The 12015-nt window shown below is 40.4% G+C and overlaps 2 protein-coding genes across 2 annotated transcripts; both read left to right on the top strand.

Moving 5' to 3' along the window:
• The first annotated feature begins 3211 nt into the window (after positions 1–3211).
• LOC138357291 (ubiquitin conjugation factor E4 A-like) lies at positions 3212–3751 on the top strand. Its single transcript, XM_069313973.1, has one exon. It carries the CDS (start codon positions 3212–3214, stop codon positions 3749–3751), a length of 540 nt encoding a protein of 179 aa, XP_069170074.1.
• A 4444-nt stretch (positions 3752–8195) lies between these two features.
• On the top strand, positions 8196–8735 carry LOC138357290 (ubiquitin conjugation factor E4 A-like). The gene has a single exon (XM_069313972.1). The coding sequence runs from the start codon at positions 8196–8198 to the stop codon at positions 8733–8735; it is 540 nt and encodes a 179-aa protein (XP_069170073.1).
• The last annotated feature ends 3280 nt before the right edge of the window (positions 8736–12015 follow it).

The following is a 12015-nucleotide window of genomic DNA, read 5'->3' as shown; positions in this document are numbered from 1 at the left end:
TTCATCTTGAAAAACATAAATTAATAATTGAGTCGCAACATGGTTTTATAAATGGCCGTTCATGTTTAACAAATTTGTTATCTTTTTATTCTAGCATTGTTGAGGCAGTTGATAGTGGTAAGGATTGCGATGTTGTATACCTTGACTTTAGCAAAGCTTTTGATACAGTGCCACATGAAAGACTGATTAAAAAAATAGAGTCTCATGGTATTGGGGGTGCTATATTAAGCTGGATTAGGGCATGGCTATACCAAAGGAAACAGAGAGTTAGTATAAATGGAATCAAGTCAGAGTGGGAAAATGTTGTAAGTGGAGTGCCTCAAGGCTCTGTCCTGGGACCTCTGTTGTTTATAATATATATAAATGATTTAGATTCAGGTTTGAGTAGCAACATTTGCAAATTTGCCGATGATACGAAAATCGGTAGGGAAATTAATTCGGAGGAGGACTCACTATCACTTCAAGTTGATCTAGATAGGGTTTTGAAATGGTCAAAGGATTGGCAGATGCACTTTAATGCTGATAAATGTAAAGTTCTGAGGTTAGGTAATGATGATAGAGTTACAAGATACGAGCTAGATGGTGTTGTGATTGCGAAGTCGGATTGCGAAAGGGATCTGGGAGTTATGATTAGTAAGAATTTAAAACAAAAGGATCAATGCATAAATGTTCGTAATAAGGCAAATCGGACACTTGGATTTATTAATCGCAGCGTTAGTAACAAGACACCTGGTGTGGTTCTCAAGCTATATCTTGCTCTAGTTAGGCCCCATTTAGATTATGCAGTTCAGTTTTGGTCGCCATATTATAGAATGGATATAAATTCACTTGAACGTGTCCAGCGTAGGATGACTAAGTTAATTCCCCAAATTAGAAATCTTTCATATGAAGAAAGATTAACAAAGCTTAAGTTGCATTCACTGGAAAGGCGAAGAGTTAGGGGTGACATGATAGAGGTTTACAAGTGGATGAATGGACATAACCGGGGGGATATTAATAGGGTATTAAAAGTATCAACACAGGACAGAACACGAAACAATGGATATAAATTGGATAAGTTTAGATTTAGGAAAGACTTGGGTAAATACTGGTTCAGTAACAGGGTTGTTGATTTGTGGAACCAATTGCCGCGTAACATTGTGGAGGTGGGGTCCCTCGATTGTTTCAAGCACGGGTTGGACAAGTATATGAGTGGGATTGGGTGGTTATAGAATAGGAGCTGCCTCGTATGGGCCAATAGGCCTTCTGCAGTTACCTTTGTTCTTATGTTCTTATGTTCTTATGTAAAACAAAAGGATCAATGAATAAATGTTCGTAATAAGGAAAATCGGACACTTGGATTTATTAATCGCAGCGTTAGTAACAAGACACCTGGTGTGGTTCTCAAGCTATATCTTGCTCTAGTTAGGCCCCATTTAGATTATGCAGTTCAGTTTTGGTCGCCATATTATAGAATGGATATAAATTCACTTGAACGTGTCCAGCGTAGTATGACTAAGTTAATTCCCCAAATTAGAAATCTTTCATATGAAGAAAGATTAACAAAGCTTAAGTTGCATTCACTGGAAAGGCGAAGAGTTAGGGGTGACATGATAGAGGTTTACAAGTGGGTGAATGGACATAACAAAAGGGATATTAATAGGGTATTAAAAGTATCAACACAAGACAGAACACGAAACAATGGGTATAAATTGGATAAGTTTAGATTTAGGAAAGACTTGGGTAAATACTGGTTCAGTAACAGGGTTGTTGATTTTTGGAACCAATTACCGCGTAACGTGCTGTAGGTGGGGTCCCTCGATTGTTTCAAGCGCGGGTTGGACAAGTATATGAGTGGGATTGGGTGGTTATAAATAGGAGCTGCCTCGTATGGGCCAATAGGCCTTCTGCAGTTGCCTTTGTTCTTATGTTCTTAAGTTCGCACCCCTATACGCAGGTGTCTTTAGTAGCAAAGCTAACTACACACAGTGACACCACATGAATATTTAACTGTCACTCAACTGTCAACTTAACTGTCTTTAAAAGATTAAATTGCTTTAACCGAAATTGAACCATCGTCAAGCTGGTGTCCGTGCACCTCACTCAGGCCCTCACCTCTCCTCTACCCTCTACAACTATATATTACCTCATAGTTGTCTTGATCAGTACGGGAGACATCTCCCGTCACGCAGTGTGCAGTCGCACCTCCACAGATCTCCAGTATCATCTATTGATACTGAAAATGGCTCAAAAGGGCCACCACTTATGGGCTATTCATGCCCAAGCCACCTTTTTGGTGGCTTAATCTTCTCTCTCTCTCTCTCTCTCTCTCTCTTGATCAGTTATTCACCCTTGTGGTTGGGCATTAGAACATTTCTTTATTACTTGTCGGTTCTGAGACAATGGATACTATCAAATATTCTCCCATGGATCGCGATATTTCTTTTCCAAAACTCCCACAATTTCTCATATCTATGGTTTGGAACTTCCCTTCATTAAATGATCCATACGAAATTCTAAGAACATAAGAGCAGTAAAATTGTCAGGGGAAAATCTTCATAATTTTATTACGAATGAGAGAGGTTTAGTGAGTTTATTTGAGAGTAAAATCCAGCTTTGAGTTTTATGGATCTTAACTCTCTCCACGCATACGACGATGTTGATTAGGATAACAGGACAATGGGAGGACGTTATCTGGGAAATTATTAATCTAGCAAATACCTGGGCGACAAACAACAACTTAAATTTTGCCTCACTCGAGTCTACTGCCTTGAAATCCTGGGTACTCGCCATGTTCTGCGACGATGAAGCCTGCCCCAACCCGCACCTGTGGCTGGAACTGCTGCATTTGATCGGGATGTGGCCAGAGACGTACCTTCAGGATGCCGCCTCGGGTATGCAGGCAGCTGCAGGGTTGGTCAACACTATTCACTACATAACTCTGGACCATCTGATGTCCGGTTACTTACATGCGAGTCTCTTTAATCCTCTCAAGAGTGTGTTAGATAGCCTTAATAAATGGGGACACCTAGATGGTGTCGCTGCTGCAGCTGTGGATTAGGTAAGGAAACTTAAGATTGGAACAGAGGCATACTTTTTCAACCATCTGGTCCACCTTTTAAAGCAAATGGTGGAGACTACTCTAGCGGAATATCGAGCTGGAATAAACAAAATGTGCTCCTGTATTGAAGGGAATTTATGCACGTTCAACGAAATTTTGCATATCTATAAGATGTTGGTTGACACAACTCCCACAGCCTATGGGGTTCCCGGACATTCTCAAGTCGCTGCAGAGTTCCTGGTTACTCTCACAGACTCTGCATTACAGCTCAAGGATAGTAAACGTTCCAAGTATTCCAAAGAACTCGTCGCTGATTTAGGTGATATTTACCAAAAAATATCTGTAGAGGAAAGATTTATATATGTTTTCCAGATTCTAAAACGTGACCATGCACAGCAGTTCTCTCACCTTAGTAAACAGACAACAGATTTCTGCTTTTTCCATTATTTGTCAGTATCGCGTCAGGAATCCTTGGAAGCAGTCCCTGAGGAGTTTGTAGACAGCGTGACGCAGGTGGTGATGGAGGCGCCGGTGTTGCTGCTGTCGTCCAAGATGGTGATAGACGAGTCGATGCTGGTCCGCTTACTGCTGGAGTCAGCCTCCGACCCCTTCACGTGCCACCCTCTTGTCCACGGCTCCTTCAGTCGTCTGCCCCACCTCCAGGCTGACATTCTGGCCTGGAAAAACACTCGCAGGGCTCTGCCACAATGAGTGTACATTTACGTCAACCACAATATGATAATTTATGGCAACAATGACACGCAATTTCGGCAACAGAGATAGCTGCAGGAAATTTGATTAAGACCAAACCACACGGATGGAGAAGCGCCTCCAACTTTGCCGCTTCTGCATCGTGTGAGTTAAGGTTTCGTCATCATTATTTTTTTTTTTGAGATATATACAAGAGTTGTTACATTCTTGTACAGCCACTAGTACGCGTAGCGTTTCGGGCAAGTCCTTAATCCTATGGTCCCTGGAATACGATCCCCTGCCGCGAAGAATCGTTTTTTCATCCAAGTACACATTTTACTGTTGCGTTAAACAGAGGCTACAGTTAAGAATTTGCGCCCAGTAAATCCTCCCCGGCCAGGATACGAACCCATGACATAGCGCTCGCGGAACGCCAGGCGAGTGTCTTACCACTACACCACGGAGACTGCAAATGATTATATGTTATATACTCACGCATTTTTTATACTGTAAATGTAATGACTTTAATCAATAAAACATGAAATGGACAACCCACAGATTACCTTATTTAACATATTTAACACAAACTTATGAATATTCAAGTGAAGAAATGTGAAAAAGTATGTGTGAGAAGTATGATTTGATTTATGAAACTTGTGTCGTTGAATTGCTTCAAATGCAGGATAGACATAATTTCTTCTTAAAAAGATGTAATTCGGAATTCCTACTTTATTGTCCTAAACCAAAGCATTGTTCTGCATGTTGTTACAAAACTGTTAGAACTCAGATTCCTGATTGATTGGTAGAGATTAACCCACACAAAAGGTGGCAAGGGAATTAATAACCCGTTTGGGTAGGTACGCTCTCTGAAGCCATTACCATTATCAATAGCAGATACTAATATGTCAATATCAATTGCTTATACTGGAGAGCTGTAGATGGATGGGATCTTCATGGTCGCTTGCAATTTATGGCCCGCAGGATGCAGTTTTGTGCAAAGCAACGCTTTATATCTGAACAGAGGAATCTCGGTTGCTCTGTTCATTATTTCATGGGGTGGCCGTGGACATATAAAACAAATACCTTTTCTTTGCAGATATTTGTTGAAATTGAATATTTATTGATGCAGTTTGAACTGCAGAAAGCCTATTGCCCAATACGAGGCACCTCCTATTTATAACCACCCAATCCCACTCATATACATTTCCAATCCATGTTTGAAACAATCGAGGGACCCCACCTCAACCAAGTTAAGCTGTAATTTTGGATGAAGAGTCCCAAAAACGTGACCAAAAACAAAATATTTTGACCTACATATCACACACAAGAAATCGTCGTCCCTTCACTTTCTAGTGTGTGGTCTGGTGGTCGTGTTGGTCGATTGGTTAAGGGATCCTGTACTCAAGCAGAGTGCTCTTAGCAGTAAGGGTTCGAGTCACTTTTGGGGTGTGAGTTTTCAGTTGCATATAGTCCTGGGACCATTCAAATTAAAGTCACCCATGACATAAATACTGTTAGATCTAGATGCTCTAGATATTTCATCTCATAGATGCTTTGCTTCCATTCTGTCTAAATTTGGTGGCCTATGTATAACTCCTAATATACTAATATTTGCTTTTTCGTTTAATTCTATCCAAATAGTTTCTGTGTTTGGCTCAGAATTGATTCCCTCTTTGAGACTACATTTCAAATTGTCCCTAACGTATATCGCTACTCCCCCTCCTCGTCTAATACATCTATCTGTGTGAAATAGTTTAAATCCATTTATTTGATATTCAGCTAATTGTTCTCAATTTTCTACATTCATCCACGTTTCGGTAAGCGCGATAATATCTATTTTTTTCTGTGCCGAAAAGAGCATTTTATTTCTTTATTTTATTTCTTAGACTTCTACAGTTAGTGTAATATACCCTAAGTGAGTTAAAAAAATAGAAGCTCATGGTATTTGTGGAACCAATTACCACGTAACTTGGTGGAGGTGGGGTCCCTTGATTGTTTCAAGCATGGGTTGGACATGTATATGGGTGGGATTGGGTGGTTATAAAGAGGAGCTGCCACGTATGGGCCAATGGTCCTTCTGCAGTTGCCTTTGTTCTTATGTATTGGGGGTGCTATATTAAGTTGGATTAGGGCATGGCTATTCCAAAGGAAACAGAGAGTTAGTATAAATGGGGTTAAGTCAGATTGGGATAATGTCGTTAGTTGAGTACCTCAGGGCTCTGTCCTGGGACCTCTGTTGTTTATATTATATATAAATGATTTAGATTCAGGTTTGAGTAGCAACATTTGCAAATTTGCAGATGATACCAAAATCGGTAGGGAAATCAACACCAAAGAAGACTCACTATCACTTCAAGTTGCTCTAGATAGGGTTTTGAAATGGACAAAGGATTGGCAGATGCAGTTTAATGCTGATAAATGTAAAGTTCTGAGGTAAGGTAATGATGATAGGGTTACAAGATACGAGCTAGATGGTGTTGAGATTGCGAAGTCGAATTGTGAAAGGGATCTGGGAGTTATGATTAGTAAGAATTTAAAACAAAAGGATCAATGAATAAATGTTCGTAATAAGGAAAATCGGACACTTGGATTTATTAATCGCAGCGTTAGTAACAAGACACCTGGTGTGGTTCTCAAGCTATATCTTGCTCTAGTTAGGCCCCATTTAGATTATGCAGTTCAGTTTTGGTCGCCATATTATAGAATGGATATAAATTCACTTGAACGTGTCCAGCGTAGTATGACTAAGTTAATTCCCCAAATTAGAAATCTTTCATATGAAGAAAGATTAACAAAGCTTAAGTTGCATTCACTGGAAAGGCGAAGAGTTAGGGGTGACATGATAGAGGTTTACAAGTGGGTGAATGGACATAACAAAAGGGATATTAATAGGGTATTAAAAGTATCAACACAAGACAGAACACGAAACAATGGGTATAAATTGGATAAGTTTAGATTTAGGAAAGACTTGGGTAAATACTGGTTCAGTAACAGGGTTGTTGATTTTTGGAACCAATTACCGCGTAACGTGCTGTAGGTGGGGTCCCTCGATTGTTTCAAGCGCGGGTTGGACAAGTATATGAGTGGGATTGGGTGGTTATAAATAGGAGCTGCCTCGTATGGGCCAATAGGCCTTCTGCAGTTGCCTTTGTTCTTATGTTCTTAAGTTCGCACCCCTATACGCAGGTGTCTTTAGTAGCAAAGCTAACTACACACAGTGACACCACATGAATATTTAACTGTCACTCAACTGTCAACTTAACTGTCTTTAAAAGATTAAATTGCTTTAACCGAAATTGAACCATCGTCAAGCTGGTGTCCGTGCACCTCACTCAGGCCCTCACCTCTCCTCTACCCTCTACAACTATATATTACCTCATAGTTGTCTTGATCAGTACGGGAGACATCTCCCGTCACGCAGTGTGCAGTCGCACCTCCACAGATCTCCAGTATCATCTATTGATACTGAAAATGGCTCAAAAGGGCCACCACTTATGGGCTATTCATGCCCAAGCCACCTTTTTGGTGGCTTAATCTTCTCTCTCTCTCTCTCTCTCTCTCTCTCTCTTGATCAGTTATTCACCCTTGTGGTTGGGCATTAGAACATTTCTTTATTACTTGTCGGTTCTGAGACAATGGATACTATCAAATATTCTCCCATGGATCGCGATATTTCTTTTCCAAAACTCCCACAATTTCTCATATCTATGGTTTGAAACTTCCCTTCATTAAATGATCCATACGAAATTCTAAGAACATAAGAGCAGTAAAATTATCAGGGGAAAATCTTCATAATTTTATTACGAATGAGAGAGGTTTAGTGAGTTTATTTGAGAGTAAAATCCAGCTTTGAGTTTTATGGATCTTAACTCTCTCCACGCATACGACGATGTTGGTTAGGATAACAGGACAATGGGAGGACGTTATCTGGGAAATTATTAATCTAGCAAATACCTGGGCGACAAACAACAACTTAAATTTTGCCTCACTCGAGTCTACTGCCTTGAAATCCTGGGTACTCGCCATGTTCTGCGACGATGAAGCCTGCCCCAACCCGCACCTGTGGCTGGAACTGCTGCATTTGATCGGGATGTGGCCAGAGACGTACCTTCAGGATGCCGCCTCGGGTATGCAGGCAGCTGCAGGGTTGGTCAACACTATTCACTACATAACTCTGGACCATCTGATGTCCGGTTACTTACATGCGAGTCTCTTTAATCCTCTCAAGAGTGTGTTAGATAGCCTTAATAAATGGGGACACCTAGATGGTGTCGCTGCTGCAGCTGTGGATTAGGTAAGGAAACTTAAGATTGGAACAGAGGCATACTTTTTCAACCATCTGGTCCACCTTTTAAAGCAAATGGTGGAGACTACTCTAGCGGAATATCGAGCTGGAATAAACAAAATGTGCTCCTGTATTGAAGGGAATTTATGCACGTTCAACGAAATTTTGCATATCTATAAGATGTTGGTTGACACAACTCCCACAGCCTATGGGGTTCCCGGACATTCTCAAGTCGCTGCAGAGTTCCTGGTTACTCTCACAGACTCTGCATTACAGCTCAAGGATAGTAAACGTTCCAAGTATTCCAAAGAACTCGTCGCTGATTTAGGTGATATTTACCAAAAAATATCTGTAGAGGAAAGATTTATATATGTTTTCCAGATTCTAAAACGTGACCATGCACAGCAGTTCTCTCACCTTAGTAAACAGACAACAGATTTCTGCTTTTTCCATTATTTGTCAGTATCGCGTCAGGAATCCTTGGAAGCAGTCCCTGAGGAGTTTGTAGACAGCGTGACGCAGGTGGTGATGGAGGCGCCGGTGTTGCTGCTGTCGTCCAAGATGGTGATAGACGAGTCGATGCTGGTCCGCTTACTGCTGGAGTCAGCCTCCGACCCCTTCACGTGCCACCCTCTTGTCCACGGCTCCTTCAGTCGTCTGCCCCACCTCCAGGCTGACATTCTGGCCTGGAAAAACACTCGCAGGGCTCTGCCACAATGAGTGTACATTTACGTAAACCACAATATGATAATTTATGGCAACAATGACACGCAATTTCGGCAACAGAGATAGCTGCAGGAAATTTGATTAAGACCAAACCACACGGATGGAGAAGCGCCTCCAACTTTGCCGCTTCTGCATCGTGTGAGTTAAGGTTTCGTCATCATTATTTTTTTTTTTTTGAGATATATACAAGAGTTGTTACATTCTTGTACAGCCACTAGTACGCGTAGCGTTTCGGGCAAGTCCTTAATCCTATGGTCCCTGGAATACGATCCCCTGCCGCGAAGAATCGTTTTTTCATCCAAGTACACATTTTACTGTTGCGTTAAACAGAGGCTACAGTTAAGAATTTGCGCCCAGTAAATCCTCCCCGGCCAGGATACGAACCCATGACATAGCGCTCGCGGAACGCCAGGCGAGTGTCTTACCACTACACCACGGAGACTGCAAATGATTATATGTTATATACTCACGCATTTTTTATACTGTAAATGTAATGACTTTAATCAATAAAACATGAAATGGACAACCCACAGATTACCTTATTTAACATATTTAACACAAACTTATGAATATTCAAGTGAAGAAATGTGAAAAAGTATGTGTGAGAAGTATGATTTGATTTATGAAACTTGTGTCGTTGAATTGCTTCAAATGCAGGATAGACATAATTTCTTCTTAAAAAGATGTAATTCGGAATTCCTACTTTATTGTCCTAAACCAAAGCATTGTTCTGCATGTTGTTACAAAACTGTTAGAACTCAGATTCCTGATTGATTGGTAGAGATTAACCCACACAAAAGGTGGCAAGGGAATTAATAACCCGTTTGGGTAGGTACGCTCTCTGAAGCCATTACCATTATCAATAGCAGATACTAATATGTCAATATCAATTGCTTATACTGGAGAGCTGTAGATGGATGGGATCTTCATGGTCGCTTGCAATTTATGGCCCGCAGGATGCAGTTTTGTGCAAAGCAACGCTTTATATCTGAACAGAGGAATCTCGGTTGCTCTGTTCATTATTTCATGGGGTGGCCGTGGACATATAAAACAAATACCTTTTCTTTGCAGATATTTGTTGAAATTGAATATTTATTGATGCAGTTTGAACTGCAGAAAGCCTATTGCCCAATACGAGGCACCTCCTATTTATAACCACCCAATCCCACTCATATACATTTCCAATCCATGTTTGAAACAATCGAGGGACCCCACCTCAACCAAGTTAAGCTGTAATTTTGGATGAAGAGTCCCAAAAACGTGACCAAAAACAAAATATTTTGACCTACATATCACACACAAGAAATCGTCGTCCCTTCACTTTCTAGTGTGTGGTCTGGTGGTCGTGTTGGTCGATTGGTTAAGGGATCCTGTACTCAAGCAGAGTGCTCTTAGCAGTAAGGGTTCGAGTCACTTTTGGGGTGTGAGTTTTCAGTTGCATATAGTCCTGGGACCATTCAAATTAAAGTCACCCATGACATAAATACTGTTAGATCTAGATGCTCTAGATATTTCATCTCATAGATGCTTTGCTTCCATTCTGTCTAAATTTGGTGGCCTATGTATAACTCCTAATATACTAATATTTGCTTTTTCGTTTAATTCTATCCAAATAGTTTCTGTGTTTGGCTCAGAATTGATTCCCTCTTTGAGACTACATTTCAAATTGTCCCTAACGTATATCGCTACTCCCCCTCCTCGTCTAATACATCTATCTGTGTGAAATAGTTTAAATCCATTTATTTGATATTCAGCTAATTGTTCTCAATTTTCTACATTCATCCACGTTTCGGTAAGCGCGATAATATCTATTTTTTTCTGTGCCGAAAAGAGCATTTTATTTCTTTATTTTATTTCTTAGACTTCTACAGTTAGTGTAATATACCCTAAGTGAGTTAAAAAAATAGAAGCTCATGGTATTTGTGGAACCAATTACCACGTAACTTGGTGGAGGTGGGGTCCCTTGATTGTTTCAAGCATGGGTTGGACATGTATATGGGTGGGATTGGGTGGTTATAAAGAGGAGCTGCCACGTATGGGCCAATGGTCCTTCTGCAGTTGCCTTTGTTCTTATGTTCTTATGTATTGGGGGTGCTATATTAAGTTGGATTAGGGCATGGCTATTCCAAAGGAAACAGAGAGTTAGTATAAATGGGGTTAAGTCAGATTGGGATAATGTCGTTAGTTGAGTACCTCAGGGCTCTGTCCTGGGACCTCTGTTGTTTATATTATATATAAATGATTTAGATTCAGGTTTGAGTAGCAACATTTGCAAATTTGCAGATGATACCAAAATCGGTAGGGAAATCAACACCAAAGAAGACTCACTATCACTTCAAGTTGCTCTAGATAGGGTTTTGAAATGGACAAAGGATTGGCAGATGCAGTTTAATGCTGATAAATGTAAAGTTCTGAGGTAAGGTAATGATGATAGGGTTACAAGATACGAGCTAGATGGTGTTGAGATTGCGAAGTCGAATTGTGAAAGGGATCTGGGAGTTATGATTAGTAAGAATTTAAAACAAAAGGATCAATGAATAAATGTTCGTAATAAGGAAAATCGGACACTTGGATTTATTAATCGCAGCGTTAGTAACAAGACACCTGGTGTGGTTCTCAAGCTATATCTTGCTCTAGTTAGGCCCCATTTAGATTATGCAGTTCAGTTTTGGTCGCCATATTATAGAATGGATATAAATTCACTTGAACGTGTCCAGCGTAGTATGACTAAGTTAATTCCCCAAATTAGAAATCTTTCATATGAAGAAAGATTAACAAAGCTTAAGTTGCATTCACTGGAAAGGCGAAGAGTTAGGGGTGACATGATAGAGGTTTACAAGTGGGTGAATGGACATAACAAAAGGGATATTAATAGGGTATTAAAAGTATCAACACAAGACAGAACACGAAACAATGGGTATAAATTGGATAAGTTTAGATTTAGGAAAGACTTGGGTAAATACTGGTTCAGTAACAGGGTTGTTGATTTTTGGAACCAATTACCGCGTAACGTGCTGTAGGTGGGGTCCCTCGATTGTTTCAAGCGCGGGTTGGACAAGTATATGAGTGGGATTGGGTGGTTATAAATAGGAGCTGCCTCGTATGGGCCAATAGGCCTTCTGCAGTTGCCTTTGTTCTAATGTTCTTAAGTTCGCACCCCTATACGCAGGTGTCTTTAGTAGCAAAGCTAACTACACACAGTGACACCACATGAATATTTAACTGTCACTCAACTGTCAACTTAACTGTCTTTAAAAGATTAAATTGCTTTAAC

The sequence above is a fragment of the Procambarus clarkii genome, chromosome 77, assembly GCF_040958095.1.
Source record: "Procambarus clarkii isolate CNS0578487 chromosome 77, FALCON_Pclarkii_2.0, whole genome shotgun sequence".
NCBI lineage: Eukaryota > Metazoa > Arthropoda > Malacostraca > Decapoda > Cambaridae > Procambarus > Procambarus clarkii.
This window is presented reverse-complemented; position numbering and strand designations above follow the sequence as displayed.

What these genes read in the sequence shown, in the direction of transcription:
- LOC138357291 (XM_069313973.1), top strand. Translation starts at nt 3,212, where the DNA reads ATGTTGGTTGACACAACTCCCACAGCCTATGGGGTTCCCGGACATTCT.
- LOC138357290 (XM_069313972.1), top strand. Translation starts at nt 8,196, where the DNA reads ATGTTGGTTGACACAACTCCCACAGCCTATGGGGTTCCCGGACATTCT.